The 16870-nt window shown below is 46.8% G+C and overlaps 1 protein-coding gene across 6 annotated transcripts in view; it reads right to left on the bottom strand.

The window, feature by feature from the left end:
• rabep1 (rabaptin, RAB GTPase binding effector protein 1) overlaps positions 1-16870 on the bottom strand; it is a 234420-nt gene that overhangs the window by 59333 nt on the left and 158217 nt on the right. For all 6 annotated transcript variants that reach the window (XM_072469129.1, XM_072469133.1, XM_072469131.1 and 3 more), the window contains exons 13-14: positions 13426-13566; positions 11473-11662 (exon numbers count right to left, since the gene is read on the bottom strand). In XM_072469129.1, the coding sequence (XP_072325230.1) occupies positions 11473-11662; positions 13426-13566 (331 nt within the window). The remainder of the gene's footprint in view (positions 1-11472; positions 11663-13425; positions 13567-16870) is intronic.

Raw genomic sequence — 16870 nt, 5'->3', positions numbered from 1 at the left:
CTAGTGCCTGAAGCCTACAGACAAAGGTTTAGAAATTTAAGGAAAGAATTTGGTCAAACATACATGGAGTTTGAAAGGCTCAAACAGAGTAATTTTGATAGGTGGATAAGGGCTTTGAAAATAGACCTAACGTATGACGCTTTCAGAGAAATTATACTTTTGGAGGAGCTGAAAAATTCAATTCCTGATGTAGTGAGAACTCATGTGGAAGAGCAGAGGGTTAAAACTGAGAGATTAGCAGCAGAAATGGCAGATGATTATGCATTAGTTCATAAATCAAAGCTTGGTTTCCGACATCAGTTTCAGCCTGAGAGGGATAGAAACTGGGGACATGAGAAATACTCAAGTGGTAAAGGTAAAGGTGATCTGATGGGAGATAATAAGGAGAGTGTACCTCAGATTAAAAAAGAAATCCAGGAGGGTGGAAAAGAAATGAAAAATTTCAAATGTTTTCACGAAGAAACTAGGCCATGTAGTCAGTGTTGGTGATTGAAGAAAAGCACTGGGAAGGCTGATGTGGTAAAACAGGATAAGACAGTGGGGTTTGTTAAGTGGTAAAGGAAAGCCCAAGTGAAGCGAAGGAGGTGCAAAAGATTGTACAGCCTGATCAAGAGGTGATTGAGAAGAAGGTGCCAGATCTCTTTAAAGAATTTACTTGTGTGGGTAAAGTTTACTCATGTGTATCATGTGGGAAAAATGTTGCCAGAAAAGGTGGTAATGTGGAATTCAGGGTGAGAGGAGTAGTGTTCCATTATATAAGGTAAGGTTGGAAAGTCCAGTGAAAAGTGGTGAAGTGGTAGTAGGAGTAATAGAGAAACTATCTTGTCCAGGAATAGTTTATCTTGGGTAATGATATAGCTGGATCGCAGGTGGAAGTGATGCCTACTGTGGTGGATAAGCCAGTGGCAAATCAGACAACTGAAGTGCTGAAGGATGAATATCCTGGGATTTTTCCGGATTGTGTGGTAACAAGGTCGCAAACTCCACAGGTTAGGACAAGAGGAGAAATCAAAGAGTGAAGATGAAGTTGAAGTGCAATTATCAGAAACGATCAGATGGTTGAAAAAGAACAAGAACGACTTCCGGGTGCGGCGATGACCAGCTGAGTCGCACGTTTCGGCAGCTCCCTGTGAAACGGACTTTTGGGCTCTTGATAGGAGCCCCAACGGCAATTTTAACGGCTGAAAACACCGTGCGGTAAACCAGAAGGGTGTTCCCCCTGGACACGGATGGAAAAAGGAGAGGACAGTGGCCGGATTGCAGCGGATCCTTTGGAACAACGGCAAGGAAGGCAAGCAGAAACCAAGATGGCGTCGGAAGGTGGCAGTTTCATATGGGGCCCTGAACAACAAGAGTTTTTGAAACGCTGCGTGGAGGAGATAAAAAAGGAAATGAAGAAAGAGTTGTTGGCCCCGATATTACAGGCGATTGAAGGGCTGAAAGAGGAACAAAAGACCCAGGAGCAGGAGCTTCGGGTCGTGAAGGCGAAAGCAGCAGAGAATGAAAACGACATACAGGGCCTGGTGGTGAAGTCGGAGATACAGGAGGCACACCAGAAACGATCTGTGGAGAGGTTGGAGGCACTGGAAAATAACGCAAGGAGGAACAACTTGAGGATTCTTGGCCTTCCTGAAGGAGTGGAGGGGGCGGACGTCGGGGCATATGAGATCACGATGCTGCACTCGTTAATGGGAGTGGAGGCCCCGACGGGTCCGTTGGAGGTGGAGGGAGCATACCGAGTTATGGTGCGAGGATCGAGAGCAGGAGAAGCTCCCAGAGCCATAGTGGTGAGATTTCTCCGTTTTAAGGATAGAGAAATGGTCCTTAGATGGGCGAAGAAAACTCGGTGTAGTAAATGGGAGAACGCGGTGATCCGCGTCTATCAAGATGGGAGTGCGGAGGTGGCGAGAAGGAGGGCGAGCTTTAATCGGGCCAAAGCGGTACTTCACAAAAAAAAGATAAAGTTTGGAATGCTGCAACCGGCAAGACTGTGGGTCACATATCAAGGGAGGCACCACTACTTTGAGACGGCGGATGAAGCGTGGACTTTTATTGTAGAAGAAAAATTGGAATAATTGGACTACGAAAATGAACGTTTGGACAAAGTGGTGGGACGAGTGGGGGGGGGGGGGGGGGGCGAAGAGGGATTGTATGATTAATCCTGCGGTATGGTAACTTTTCTTTCTCCCACAGGTGGTGATGGGGGGAGGTGGGGAGGGAGAGGAGATGGGGCGTTGGCCATGGGAGGCGGGGCCGAGGGAGAGGCGCGGGCTTGGTTCCCGCGCTATGATAATTATGGCGGGAATAGAGAAGCAGGAAGGAGGGGGCGCCGCACGGGGCGAGCCGTGATCACGGGGGGAAGCCGAGGTCAGCCAGAGTTTGCTGACTTCTGGGAGCATCATGGGGGGAGTAATTACGCTAGCGGGGGGTCTAGCGGGGGGGGGGGGGGGGGGGGGGGGAATTACTGGGTTGCTGCTGCTGGGGAAAGGGGGGAGTGGGTGCGGGAAAGGATGGGCGGGGGGGCACCGTCTGGGAGAAATAAAGCCGCGTGGGAACTGGGCGAGAAGCTGGAAAAAGATGATGGCTAACCGGCAAGGGGGGGGGTGGGAAGCCCCCCAACTCGGCTGATCACGTGGAACGTGAGGGGGCTTAACGGGCCGATAAAGAGGGCACGAGTACTCGCACACCTTAAGAAACTTAAAGCAGATGTGGTCATGTTACAGGAAACGCACCTGAAACTGATAGATCAGGTTAGGTTGCGCAAAGGATGGGTAGGGCAGGTGTTCCATTCGGGGCTGGATGCGAAAAACAGGGGGGTGGCTATATTAGTGGGGAAGCGGGTAATGTTCGAGGCAAAGACTATAGTGGCGGATAACGGGGGCAGATACGTGATGGTGAGTGGCAAATTACAGGGAGAGATGGTGGTGTTGGTAAACGTGTATGCCCCGAATTGGGACGATGCCAATTTTATGAGGCGAATGCTAGGACGCATCCCAGACCTAGAGACCGGAAAGCTGATAATGGGGGGAGACTTTAACACGGTGTTGGAACCAAGGCTGGATAGGTCGAAGTCCAGGACTGGTAGGAGGCCGGCAGCAGCCAAGGTGCTTAAGGATTTTATGGAGCAGATGGGAGGGGTGGACCCGTGGAGATTCAGTAGACCTAGGAGTAAGGAGTTCTCGTTTTTCTCCTATGTCCATAAAGTCTATTCACGCATAGACTTTTTTGTGTTGGGTAGGGCATTGATCCCGAGGGTGAGGGGAACGGAATATACGGCTATAGCCATTTCGGATCATGCCCCACACTGGGTAGACTTGGAGATAGGGGAGGAAACAAGAGGGCGTCCACCCTGGAGAATGGATATGGGACTAATGGCGGATGAGGGGGTGTGCTTAAGGGTGAGGGGATGCATTGAAAAGTACTTGGAACTCAATGACAATGGGGAGGTTCAGGTGGGAGTGGTCTGGGAGGCGTTGAAGGCGGTGGTTAGGGGGGAGCTGATATCAATAAGGACACATAAAGGGAAGCAGGAGAGTAAGGAACGGGAGCGGTTGTTGCAAGAACTTTTGAGGGTGGACAGACAGTATGCGGAAGCACCGGAGGAGGGACTGTATAGGGAAAGGCAAAGGCTGCATGTGGAATTTGACTTGCTGACCACAGGCACTGCAGAGGCACAATGGAGGAAGGCGCAGGGTGTACAGTATGAATATGGAGAGAAGGCGAGCAGATTGCTGGCACACCAATTGAGGAAAAGGGGAGCAGCGAGGGAAATAGGGGGGGTGAGAGACGAAGATGGAGAGACGGAGCGGGGAGCGGAGAGAGTGAATGAAGTGTTTAAGACATTTTATAAAAAATTGTATGAAGCTCAACCCCCGGATGGGAGGGAGAGAATGATGGAGTTTTTGGATCGGCTGGAAATTCCCAAGGTGGAAGAGCAGGAAAGGATGGGATTGGGAGCACCGATCACGGTAGAAGAAGTGGTGAAAGGAATTAGGAACATGCAGACGGGAAAGGCCCCGGGACCGGACGGATTCCCAGTTGAATTTTACAGAAAATATTTGGACTTGCTCGCCCCGCTACTGACGAGGACCTTCAACGAGGCAAAGGAAAGGGGACAACTGCCCCCGACTATGTCAGAAGCAACGATATTGCTTCTTTTAAAGAAGGAAAAGGATCCGCTACAATGCGGGTCCTACAGACCAATCTCCCTCCTCAATGTAGATGCCAAGGTCTTGGCCAAGGTAATGGCAATGAGAATAGAGGAATGTGTCCCGGGGGTGGTTCATGAGGACCAAACTGGGTTTGTGAAGGGGAGACAGCTGAACACGAACATACGGAGGTTGTTAGGGGTAATGATGATGGCCCCACCAGAGGGTGAAACGGAGATAGTAGTGGCGATGGATGCCGAGAAAGCATTTGATAGAGTGGAGTGGGATTATCTGTGGGAGGTGTTGAGGAGATTTGGGTTTGGAGAGGGGTATGTTAGATGGGTGCAGCTGTTGTATAGGGCCCCAGTGGCGAGTGTGGTCACGAATGGACGGGGATCGGCATATTTTCGGCTCCATAGAGGGACAAGGCAGGGATGTCCTCTGTCCCCATTACTGTTTGCACTGGCGATTGAGCCCCTGGCGATAGCGCTGAGAGGTTCCAAGGGATGGAGGGGAATACTTAGGGGAGGAGAAGAACACCGGGTATCTTTATATGCGGATGATCTGCTACTATATGTGGCGGATCCAGCGGAGGGGATGCCAGAAATAATGCGGATACTTGGGGAGTTTGGGCATTTTTCAGGGTATAAATTGAACATGGGAAAGAGTGAGCTGTTTGTGGTGCATCCAGGGGAGCAGAGTAGAGAAATAGAAGACCTACCGTTGAGGAAGGTAACGAGAGACTTTCGTTACCTGGGGATCCAGATAGCTAAGAATTGGGGCACATTGCACAGGCTAAATTTGACGCGGTTGGTGGAACAGATGGAGGAAGATTTCAAGAGATGGGATATGGTAGCATTGTCAATGGCAGGGAGGGTGCAGGCGGTTAAGATGGTGGTCCTCCCGAGATTCTTTTTTGTGTTTCAGTGTCTCCCGGTGGTGATCACGAAGGCTTTTTTCAAAAGGATAGAAAAGAGTATCATGGGTTTTGTTTGGGCCGGGAAGACTCCGAGAGTGAGGAAGGGATTCTTACAGCGTAGCAGGGATAGGGGGGGGCTGGCACTACCGAGCCTAAGTGAGTATTATTGGGCCGCTAATATTTCAATGGTGAGTCAGTGGATGGGAGAGGAGGAAGGAGCGGCGTGGAAGAGATTAGAGAGGGCGTCCTGTAGGGGGACCAGCCTGCAGGCTATGGTGACAGCCCCATTGCCGTTCTCACCAAGGAACTATACCACAAGTCCGGTGGTGGTAGCTACACTGAAGATTTGGGGACAGTGGAGACGACATAGGGGAAAGACCGGAGCACTGGGGGGGTCCCCGATAAGAAACAACCATAGGTTTGCCCCGGGGGGAATGGATGGGGGATATGGAATGTGGCAAAGAGCAGGTATAACGCAATTGAAAGATCTATTTGTGGGTGGGAAGTTTGCGAGTCTGGGAGCGCTGACCGAGAAATATGGGTTGCCCCAAGGGAATGCATTCAGGTACATGCAATTGAGGGCTTTTGCGAGGCAGCAGGTGAGGGAATTCCCGCAGCTCCCGACACAAGAGGTGCAGGACAGAGTCATCTCAAAGAAATGGGTGGGGGACGGTAAGGTGTCGGATATATATAGGGAAATGAGAGACGAAGGGGAGACTATGATGGACGAACTAAAAGGGAAATGGGAAGAAGAGCTAGGGGAGGAGATTGAGGAGGGGATGTGGGCAGATGCCCTAAACAGGGTAAACTCGTTGTCCTCGTGCGCCAGGCTAAGCCTGATTCAGTTTAAGGTATTACACAGGGCACATATGACTGGAACACGGCTCAGTAAATTTTTTGGGGTGGAGGATAGGTGTGCGAGGTGCTCGAGAAGCCCAGCGAATCATACCCATATGTTTTGGTCATGCCCGGCACTACAGGGGTTTTGGATGGGGGTGACAAAGGTGCTTTCGAAAGTAGTAGGAGTCCGGGTCGAACCAAGCTGGGGGTTGGCTATATTTGGGGTTGCACAAGAGCCGGGAGTGCAGGAGGCGAAAGAGGCCGATGTTTTGGCCTTTGCGTCCCTAGTAGCCCGGCGCAGAATATTGCTAATGTGGAAAGAAGCCAAGCCCCCGGGGGTGGAGACCTGGATAAATGATATGGCGGGGTTCATAAAGTTAGAGCGGATTAAGTTCGTCCTAAGGGGGTCGGCTCAAGGGTTTACTAGGCGGTGGCAACCGTTCGTCGAATATCTTGCGGAAAGATAGATAGGGGAGAACAAAGAAGGCAGCAGCAGCGGCCCAGGACTTGGGGGGGGGGGGGGGGGTGTGGCCTGAGACAAGGCAGTTGCCAATTAGGGCTAGTTTTTATTTTTTGTTATTTAATATTTATTAATTTGTTGTTTTTTTTTGTTTAAATTTAAAAAAGGTCATTATTATCTGTATTGTTACAATGTTGTGTAAAGGATGCACAATGTACTGTGTTGGTTGACCAAAAATTTTCAATAAAATATTATTTTAAAAAAAAAAGAAAAAGAACAAGAACAGGTGGAAGATGAGACGGATATTTTTAGTTCAGGAAAAGTGGCGGAGTTACAACAGAAAGGTATAGAAATAAAACGGATATATCAGAAGGCATATACGGAAGAGAAATCTGAGTATATACCAGAGTGTTATTACCGTAAAAGAGTGTATTATTAAAAGTAATGTCTTGATGAGAAAATGGAGACCTGTACATATGCAGGCAGATGAAAAGTGGGCAGAAGTTCATCAAGTAGTATTGCCGGTAGGGTATAGAAAGGAGGTGTTGCAAGTTGCACACGAGGTACCAGTGGGAGGTCATTTGGGAATAAGGAAAACTCAAGCTAAAATACAGAAACATTTTTATTGGCCTGGACTACATAAAGATGGAGTTAAATTTTGTCAATCATGTCACACGTGTCAAGTGATAGGGAAACCTCAAGAAGTGATAAAACCAGCACCCTTAATACCCATTCCAGCATTTGAGGAACCTTTTACAAGGGTCCTAATTGATTGCGTAGGACCGCTTCCCAAAACGAAAAGTGGGAATCAATATCTTTTGACGATAATGGATGTGTCTACTAGGTTTCCAGAGGCCATTCCAGAACGTAATATTACAGCTCAAAAGATTGTGGAGGAGTTACTTAAATTCTTTACTAGATATGGACTACCCACAGAAATACAATCGGATCAAGGATCAAATTTTACCTCCAGGTTATTTAAAGAAGTTATGGATAGCTTAGGAATAAAACAATTTTTATCAACTGCGTACCATCCAGAATCGCAGGGAGCGTTAGAAAGGTGGCATCAGACATTAAAGACAATGTTGAGGGCTTATTGTCAAGATTATCCAGAGGATTGGGATAAAGGGATTCCATTGCTGTTTGCAATTAGGTATGCACCTAATGAGTCAACCAAATTTAGTCCTTTTGAAATAAACATTTGGTCATGAGGCAAGAGGACCACTTAAATTGATTGAGGAATAATTGGTGGGTGAGAAATCGGAAATTACACTATTGGATTAAGTGTCAAATTTTAGGGCACGATTAAATAGAGGTGAATTGGCTAGACAACATTTAAAAGTTGCACAAAATGTGATGAAACGGGCAGTGGACAAGAAATCCAAAGTTCGTAGTTTTGCCAGTGGAGATAAAGTTTTAGTATTGTTACCAGTGGTAGGTGAACCTTTAAAAGCAAGGTTTTGTGGACATTATCAGATTGAAAGGAAATTTAAGTGAGGTGAATTATGTGGTAAAAACACCAGCTGGAAGGAAGACTCACCCAGTGTGTCATGTGAATATGCTTAAAAGGTACTTTAAAAGGGAAGGAGGGAAAAAGGAGAAGGTTTTAATGATTCTAACTCAAAGTGATGAACCAAATTAAGATGACTGTGAATTTGACATACCTCAAATTGAATTGGAAAACGAGGATGTTCTTAAAAATTGGGATAAATTGTTGAGTTACCTTCCAGGGGAAAAACTGACTGACCTGAAAAAGTTATTGATTTCACATGGGCAAGTTTGCAGAGATAAATTGGGAAGTACTAAAATGGCTATAACATGATGTAGATGTGAGAAATGCTGTTCCAATCAAACAACATCCATATAGACTTAACCCTTTAAAATTGGCACAGGTTAACAAAGAGATTGAGAGTCTGCTTAAAAATGGCATAATTGAAGTGGGTTGCAGCCAATGGAGCTCACCCATAGTGATGGTACCAAAATCAGACGGTACCCAACGGTTGTGTGTGGACTATAGAAAGGTTAATGCAGTTACAAGAACGGACTCTTATCCTATCCCACGTTTGGAGGATTGCATTGAGAAAGTGGGACAATCAGCTTTTATTTCCAAATTGGATTTACTTAATTAAAGGTTACTGGCAGGTACCTTTATCTGAAAGGGCGAAGGAGATTTCAGCTTTCGTGACTCCAGATAGTATATACCAATTCAAAGTTATGCCATTTGGCATGAAAAATGCCCCAGCCACATTTCAACGGTTAACTAACAAAGTTGTTTCAGGATTACCTTATTGTGCGCTATACATCGACGATCTGGTAATTTTCAGCCAGACATGAAAAGAACATTTAAAACATCTGATGGAGTTATTCGATAGACTTCAGGAGGCGGGTTTGGTGATAAACCTAGCAAAAGTGAATTTGGAAAATCCCAAGTCACTTTCACTGTGGAGTTTCCGATACCCTCAAGACGAAGGGAAATAATGCAATTTCTTGGCACGAGTGGATTTGATCGCACATTTGTGCAAAATTTTTGTAGCGTGGTGGCTTCACAGATGGACTTGCTCAAGAAGTGTACCAAATTCTAGTGGACAGCGGAGTGTCAACAGGTATTGGACTGCCTGAAAGCTGAGGTAACCAATGCTCTTGCGTTGGAGAATTACAAGGGACTCTGTGATCAGATTGAACTAAACTGACTTTAAAGAGAAATGCCGCGGCGTAGAGAAATGGACGGATCGTGCAAGGACCTTCTTGTTCAAAGAGAATGTCAATCGAGAAGAATTTCAGTTGGAGGAGGAAAAACAAAAAATGGACTATATTGTTGTACTATATTGTTGTATTATTGCGTGTGTTGTTTTTTTTTTAAACGAAAAAGTATATTGACTGTGTGCATTTCTTAAAGGACAGTGGAAAGGTGAAAAATGAAACCATCTTGAAGTTGATGGTTTATTTTTTCCCCTTGGGGGCAGGTAATATGTGAGAGTACCTTTAAGAAATGGGTGATTAAGAAATGTACCTTTAAGAAATGGGTGTTCATCAGTGATGTCAGAGTGTGGGTGGAGCTGGGCTGTCTGTCAGCTTTTTACTTTCGTTTTAGGCTTTGCTGCAGGGTGTGTTTTAGTTTTGTTTTCAGTGTTAGAGCTGAAGCCAGACAGAGCGGGTGTACTGCTGATCTCTCTACCATGAAAAGGCTATTTCTTGATCATTTGGTCAATTCAGAACTATAAATGTTCTCAGTAGTGAATGTAAACCTAATGTGCTTCTGTTAAAAGGTGTTTCTTCTGTCTTCTGGATGTTGTTTGGGAAGTTATTAAGGGTTACTTAGTGTTGTATTCTTTGGGGGTTAGATTTGAATTGATGTTCACTGTATGTTTTAAAAAGGTTAACTTGAGTTCATGGGATAAACATTGTTTTGCTTTAAAAAATACTTTTCCATTTCTGCTCTACCACACCTGTAGAGTGGGCCGTGTGCTCCCCATACTACAATCTATTAAAAGTTGTGGGGCAGGTGAACTCCATGATACACTTTGGGGTTCTCCAAAACCTGGCCCATAACACGCTGCACAGTAAACAAATGTTTATCTTAAATTGAGAAGCCCAAATTGATGCTCATTGCCCAAAATAATTTTAATAGAAAAAAAACTTAAATAAATCTAATTGTCAGCATTTATTCAATGGTATTTAAAATGAAGCACTTGACAAACCCCCATTTCAAATAGTTATTGCTGCATTCGTTTACAAGGGGCATAAAAGATCCATCTGCAAATATTGATTCACCCATATAATAGAATACCATTTTTACCTCGTACCTTTTTATTGAAAATGCCGGTTTTACAGAATAAAGGTGATCGAGTTGTGAGCCTAGTTAGTTATGGGTGCTCCCCTCAACAATGTGAATCACTTGAACACTCTCTGCCCTGATCAATAAGTTATGGAGGAAAGCGGAGACAGCGGACTTTTAAGGAGCACCATCGCGTTTAACAGGAGTGAATCCCTGGAAGAGATTTTCTCAGAGTATGGCAGATCTCGGAAGTGAGAGTGATTAAAGTCATTGACGGGGATAAATTGGCCAATTATAATCTAGCTGTGGAAACACGAGGCTAGGAAATTAACGGGTCTCCAACTCCCCCTGAACAATAAAAAGGAGGAACTTGTTGTAGGAGCTGCATCTTCTGTAGATGCTGCCTTCTCACCTGGGAATAGTCATACCTCTCGAGAGCCAGAGTCCCCGACGCCCATCCTGTCTTTTTATCGTTGTGGTCCGTCCGGATCTGTCACCCATCGAGGGATTTTCCGTTAGTCGCCTCCAGGGTATCCGTATAGAATCATAGAATTTACAGTGCAGAAGGAGACCATTTGGCCCATAGAGTCTGCACCGGCCCTTGGAAAGAGCACCCCACTTAAGCCCACACCTCCACCCCATCTCCGTAACCTCACCTAACCTTTTGGACACTAAGGGTCAATTTATCATGGCCAATCCACCTAACCTGCACATCTTTGGACTGTGGGAGGAAACCGGAGCACCCGGAGGAAACCCACGCAGACACGGGGAGAAAGTGCAAACTCCGCACAGGAAGTGACTCAAGGCCGGAATTGAACCCGGGACCCTGGAGCTGTGAGGCAGCAGTCCTAACCACTGCGTCACCGTCCCGCCCCGCATCCTCTGGGTTTTCGGAAGTGACGATGCTGAGATCCTGGGACGCCACAGCGACAGCCCTTGGCAATATGTCTATTCCCGAGGCCGGGCAGGCAGCATCTACAGAAGATGCAGCTCCTACAACAAGTGACATTGAGTCTTGTTCTGAGATCCAACCTCCTCCCTCTCAGTTACAGGTACTTCTTCTTCAGGGGGGAGATAGAGACCCTTTAATTTCTGAGCCTCGTGTTTCCACAGCTAGATTATAATTGGCCAATTTGTCCCCGTCCACGTACCAGACTGAAAGGCTGGCGGCTGATGATCCATCCAGGGTGAAAAATATCGGTTTTAAGGAAAATCTTTCTTTACGGAATAAACTCAGCCCTGACACATACCGCAAAAACAGGATTTGCTGATACTGGAAGTATTGACTATTTTCCAGTGAGCACTGGCCATTTTCTTTCTTCTCACTTACCAATCTCTTCTTTACAATTATCTATTTCCAGTTGTAGCGTTTCTTCAATGTTCTCCTTCAGACACTGTTCTGCTTGAATCTGCTCCTTCAGGAAAAGGATTTCTGCCTTTAGTTTCTCCTCGAGGTGATCAGCTGCTGTCCGAACACTGATTATATTTTCACGATACTTCTGCACTAATTCATGCAGTTCCTGAAATAAAGTGGCAAATACCATTTAAGCAGTACATCCCTCGTTGACAGATCCCATCAGCAAAGTACAAGTGGCTGAGAAGGCAGTCAGTTGACCCATTACCAGTAATAACCCCCCACTCAAAGACGGCTGCCATGATCACATGGCAAGCATCTTGAAGACAATTTTACCTCCTTTCACCTGCTGTTGCTCCACAGCAGCACATTAAAGCTGGGAAACCTGGATAGCTGAAAGAATTTAAACCTTTGCAGGACCCAGTTCCTGTCGATATTCCCCACCCTTAAAGAGGAAACAACAAGTTATTTTACCTTAAGATAATTGATAAAAGATTTAGAGGGGAGATGAGCACAACTTTTAAGGTTGGGATGCCTGCCAGGCAGGTGGAAGCAGATTCAATATCAGTTTTCAATCAAAACTACAGGATTTTCAGTAAAAAAAACTACAGAGTTATGGGGAAAGAGCATGGGACCAGGTTTAATTGAATAGCTCTCTCAAAGAGCCAGCAGAGGAATGAGGGGCTGAATGATCTCCTTTTGAGCTCAATAATCCCCTTAAAAAGGTCAACACTCAAAAAAAAAATCAAGTCATTAAGAAGCATTTTCATACTGTGCCTTGATATGTACCCAGTGCTACTGACAGAACTTTACGAGCATCCAAAATGGCAGCTCAGTCACAGACCAGAGTGGACAAAAGCAACAAACACTACAGGTTAAACAACAGGAGGAACACCACACACCATCCTAAAACTGTCACTGTTGGGGGAAAAGGGAATGCCAGAAAGAAATAAACGAGTAGCCATTGCAGAGTGTCATCCTGGTGAAGAGCCAGCAAGGTTTGTGTAGGCCTTGTACCTGGCAGCTGACCAAATGGGCAATCATGCGCTAAAAGCTCACTCCTCCTCATTTTCAGTTCCACATGGAAGTAGAACAACTTCCTGTTTTACAAGCCACCAGTGATATCACAACCTTCAAAGATTACATGAAATAAGATAAAATGGAAACTTCCTTAGAATGGTGGGAAAAAAGTGAAATCTCAGGTGGTTACACCATAAATATTAGTATGGGCGGCACAGTAGCACAGTGGTTAGCTCTGTTGCTTCACAGCACCAAGGTCCGAGGTTCGATTCCCGGCTTGGGTCACTGTCTGTGCGGAGTCTGCACGGTCTCCCCGTGTCTGCGTGGGTTTCCTCCGGGTGCTCCGGTTTCCTCCAACAAGCCCCGAAAGGCATGCTGTTAGGTAATTTGGACATTCTAAATTCTCCCTCTGTGTACCCAAACAGGCGCCGGAATGTGACGACGAGAGGTTTTCCACAGTAACTTAATTGCAGTGTTAATGTAAGCCTACTTGTGACAATAAAGATTACTAAAAGGTGGTAAAGCTGCACCATGCCATCATTAACCTGCCAGCGCCCCCCACCTTGATGTGCGCAACTGAGAATTGTGCATTTTCAGTTGGATTTTAACTCCTAAAATGAACTTACAGGCTGGGTTCAAATCTGCCAAGCTCTTGAGAACCTCAAACTTTCACAATAGTGACCACAAATCTTCTCCCAACTAGAACACTTAATCCAAGAGACTGAAGCTGACAATACACTAAATGGATTGGGCAGCTGGAATAAATGCTCTTCAAATGACATCTTGCAAAAAGGCATTCCTGCTAAACCAATTTTCCCCAGAACTAAGTAGCTCAATCCAATGTCTCACTTTCATAACTATTACAAATTAGTCAATTGGCTGATTCTTGTGATTTACAGATTAATTTACCTCCACAGTGTCTGGTGGAATGAAGCTCCCTTCCTGAAGAACAGACGAGTGTAGGCTGTGCTTGCCCTGAAGACTCTCATTTTCCTTCTGCAGCCTCATCAGTTCCTCAGAGACTTGTTCCCGTGAGCGCATCAGCACCGCCTTTAGGAAAGACAAGTCCAAAGATGTGCAGGTTAGATGGATTGGCCAGGCTATAAATTGTCCCTTAGTGTCCAAAGATGTGCTATTTAGGTGGTTAGGGGGCTAGGATAGGATGTGTGCCCTTTCAGAGGGTTGGTGCAGACCCGATGGGCCAAATGACCTCCTTCAGCACTGCAGCGATTTAAAAAAAAAAATATATATATTTTATTCAAAATTTTTGGCCAACCATAACAGTACATTGTGTATCTTTTACACAGTAATATAACAATATAAATAACAATGGCCAGTTTTTTTAAACAAGAAATAAATAATAAACATCAAAATTTAAAAAACAAAACTAAATGGCAACTGCCTTGTCCCAAATAAATACTCTCCAAAAATACAATTCAACAGTCCAGTATACAATTACCTATAACAACAACCAAAACATATTATACTTATACACTAACATCCCTGAGAGTCCTTCTGGTTCCCCCCCCCCCCCCCCCAACCGGGTTGCTGCTGCTGTCTTCTTCTTTTCCATTCCCTCTATCTTTCTGTGAGGTATTCGACGAACGGTTGCCACCGCCTGGTGAACCCTTGAGCCGATCCCCTTAGGACGAACTTAATCCGTTCCAGCTTTATAAACCCTGCCATGTCATTTATCCAGGTCTCCACACCCGGGGGCTTGGCTTCCTTCCACATCAACAGTATCCTGCGCCGGGCTACTAGGGACGCAAAGGCCAAAACATCAGCCTCTTTCGCCTCCAGCACTCCCGGCTCTTCTGCAACCCCGAATATAGCCAACCCCCAGCTTGGTTCGACCTGGACCCCCACCACCTTCGAAAGCACCTTTGTCACCCCCACCCAAAACCCCTGTAGTGCCGGACATGACCAGAACATGTGGGTGTGATTCGCTGGGCTTCTCGAGCATCTCGCACACCTATCCTCTACTCCAAAAAATTTACTGAGCCGTGCTCCAGTCATATGCACCCTGTGTAACACCTTAAATTGTATCAGGCTTAGCCTGGCACACGAGGACGATGAGTTTACCCTACTTAGGGCATCAGCCCACAGCCCCTCCTCAATCTCCTCCCCCAGCTGCTCTTCCCATTTCCCTTTCAGCTCATCTACCATAATCTCCCCCTCGTCCCTCATTTCCCTATATATGTCTGATACCTTACCGTCCCCCACCCATGTCTTTGAGATCACTCTGTCCTGCACCTCCTGCCTCGGGAGCTGCGGGAATTCCCTCACCTGTTGCCTTGCAAAAGCCCTCAGTTGCATATACCGGAATGCATTCCCTTGGGGCAACCCATATTTTTCGGCAGCGCTCTCAGACTTGCAAACGTCCCATCTACAAACAGATCTCTCAATTGTGTTACTCCTGCTCTTTGCCATGTTCCAAATCCCCCATCCATTCTCCCCGGAGCAAACCTATGGTTATTTCTTATCGGGGACCACACCGAGGCTCCCGTCTTTCCCCTATGCCGTCTCCACTGCCCCCAAATTTTCAGAGTAGCCACCACCACCGGGCTTGTGGTGTATTTCTTAGGCGAGAACGGCAACGGCGCCGTCGCCATGGCTTGTAGGCTAGTCCCCCTGCAGGACGCCCTCTCCAATCTCTTCCACGCCGCTCCCTCCTCTTCTCCCATCCACTTACATACCATTGAGATATTGGCGGCCCAGTAGTACTCACTTAGGCTCGGTAGTGCCAGCCCCCCCCTATCCCTACTACGCTGCAAAAATCCCTTCCTCACTCTCGGGGTCTTCCCGGCCCACACAAAACTCATGATACTCTTCTCAATCCTTTTGAAAAAAGCCTTCGTGATCACCACCGGGAGGCACTGAAACACAAAGAGGAATCTCGGGAGGACCACCATTTTAACCGCCTGCACCCTCCCTGCCAATGACAGGGATACCATGTCCCATCTCTTGAAGTCCTCCTCCATCTGTTCCACCAACCGCGTTAAATTTAACCTATGCAATGTACCCCAATTCTTGGCTATCTGGAGCCCCAAGTAGCGAAAGTCCTTTGTTACCTTCCTCAGCGGTAAGTCCTCTATTTCTCTGCTCTGCTCCCCTGGATGCAGCACAAACAATTCACTTTTCCCCATGTTCAGTTTGTATCCTGAAAATTCTCCAAACTCCCCAAGTATCCGCATTATCTCTGGCATCCCCTCCGCCGGGTCCGCCACATACAACAACAAATCGTCCGCATACAGAGATACCCGGTGTTCTTCTCCTCCATTGAGTACTCCCCTCCACTTCCTGGAACCCCTCAATGCTATTGCCAGGGGCTCAATCGCCAGTGCAAACAATAATGGGGACAGAGGACATCCCTGCCTCGTCCCTCTATGGAGCCGAAAATACGCAGACCCCCGTCCATTCGTGACCACGCTCGCCATCGGGGCCCTATACAGCAGCTGTACCCATCTAATATACTCATCTCCAAAGCCAAATCTCCTCAACACCTCCCACAAATAATCCCACTCCACTCTATCAAATGCTTTCTCGGCATCCATCGCCACCACTATCTCCGCTTCCCCCTCTGGTGGGGGCATCATCATTACCCCTAGCAGCCTCCGTATATTCGTATTCAGCTGTCTCCCCTTCACAAACCCAGTTTGGTCTTCATGGACCACCCCCGGGACACAATCCTCTATCCTCATTGCCATTACCTTGGCCAGAATCTTAGCGTCTACGTTCAGGAGGGAAATAGGCCTATAGGACCCGCATTGCAGCGGGTCTTTTTCCTTCTTTAGGAGAAGCGATATCGTTGCCTCTGACATAGTCGGGGGCAGCTGTCCCCTTTCCCTCGCCTCGTTAAAGGTTCTCATCAGTAGCGGGGCGAGTAAGTCCACATATTTCCTGTAAAATTTAACTGGGAATCCATCCGGTCCCGGGGCCTTCCCCGCCTGCATGCTCCTAATTCCTTTCACTACTTCCTCCATTTCGATCTGTGCTCCCAGTCCCACCTTCTCCTGCTCCTCCACCTTAGGAAATTCCAGCTGGTCCAGAAAACACATCATTCTCTCCTTCCCATCCGGGGGCTGAGCTTCATATAATCTTTCATAGAATGCCTTGAACACTCCATTCACTCTCTCCGCTCCCCGCTCCATCTCTCCCTCCTCATCCCTCACTCCCCCTATTTCCCTCGCTGCTCCCCTTTTCCTCAATTGGTGGGCCAGCAACCTGCTCGCCTTCTCCCCGTACTGTACACCCTGTGCCTTCCTCCACTGTGCCTCTGCAGTACCCGTTGTCAGCAAATCAAATTCTACGTGTAGCCTTTGCCTTTCCCTGTACAGTCCCTCCTCCGGTGCCT

Source organism: Scyliorhinus torazame, chromosome 12 (assembly GCF_047496885.1).
Source record: "Scyliorhinus torazame isolate Kashiwa2021f chromosome 12, sScyTor2.1, whole genome shotgun sequence".
NCBI lineage: Eukaryota > Metazoa > Chordata > Chondrichthyes > Carcharhiniformes > Scyliorhinidae > Scyliorhinus > Scyliorhinus torazame.
The sequence above is the reverse complement of the archived record's forward strand: the minus strand, read 5'-3'. Positions and strand labels throughout refer to the sequence as shown.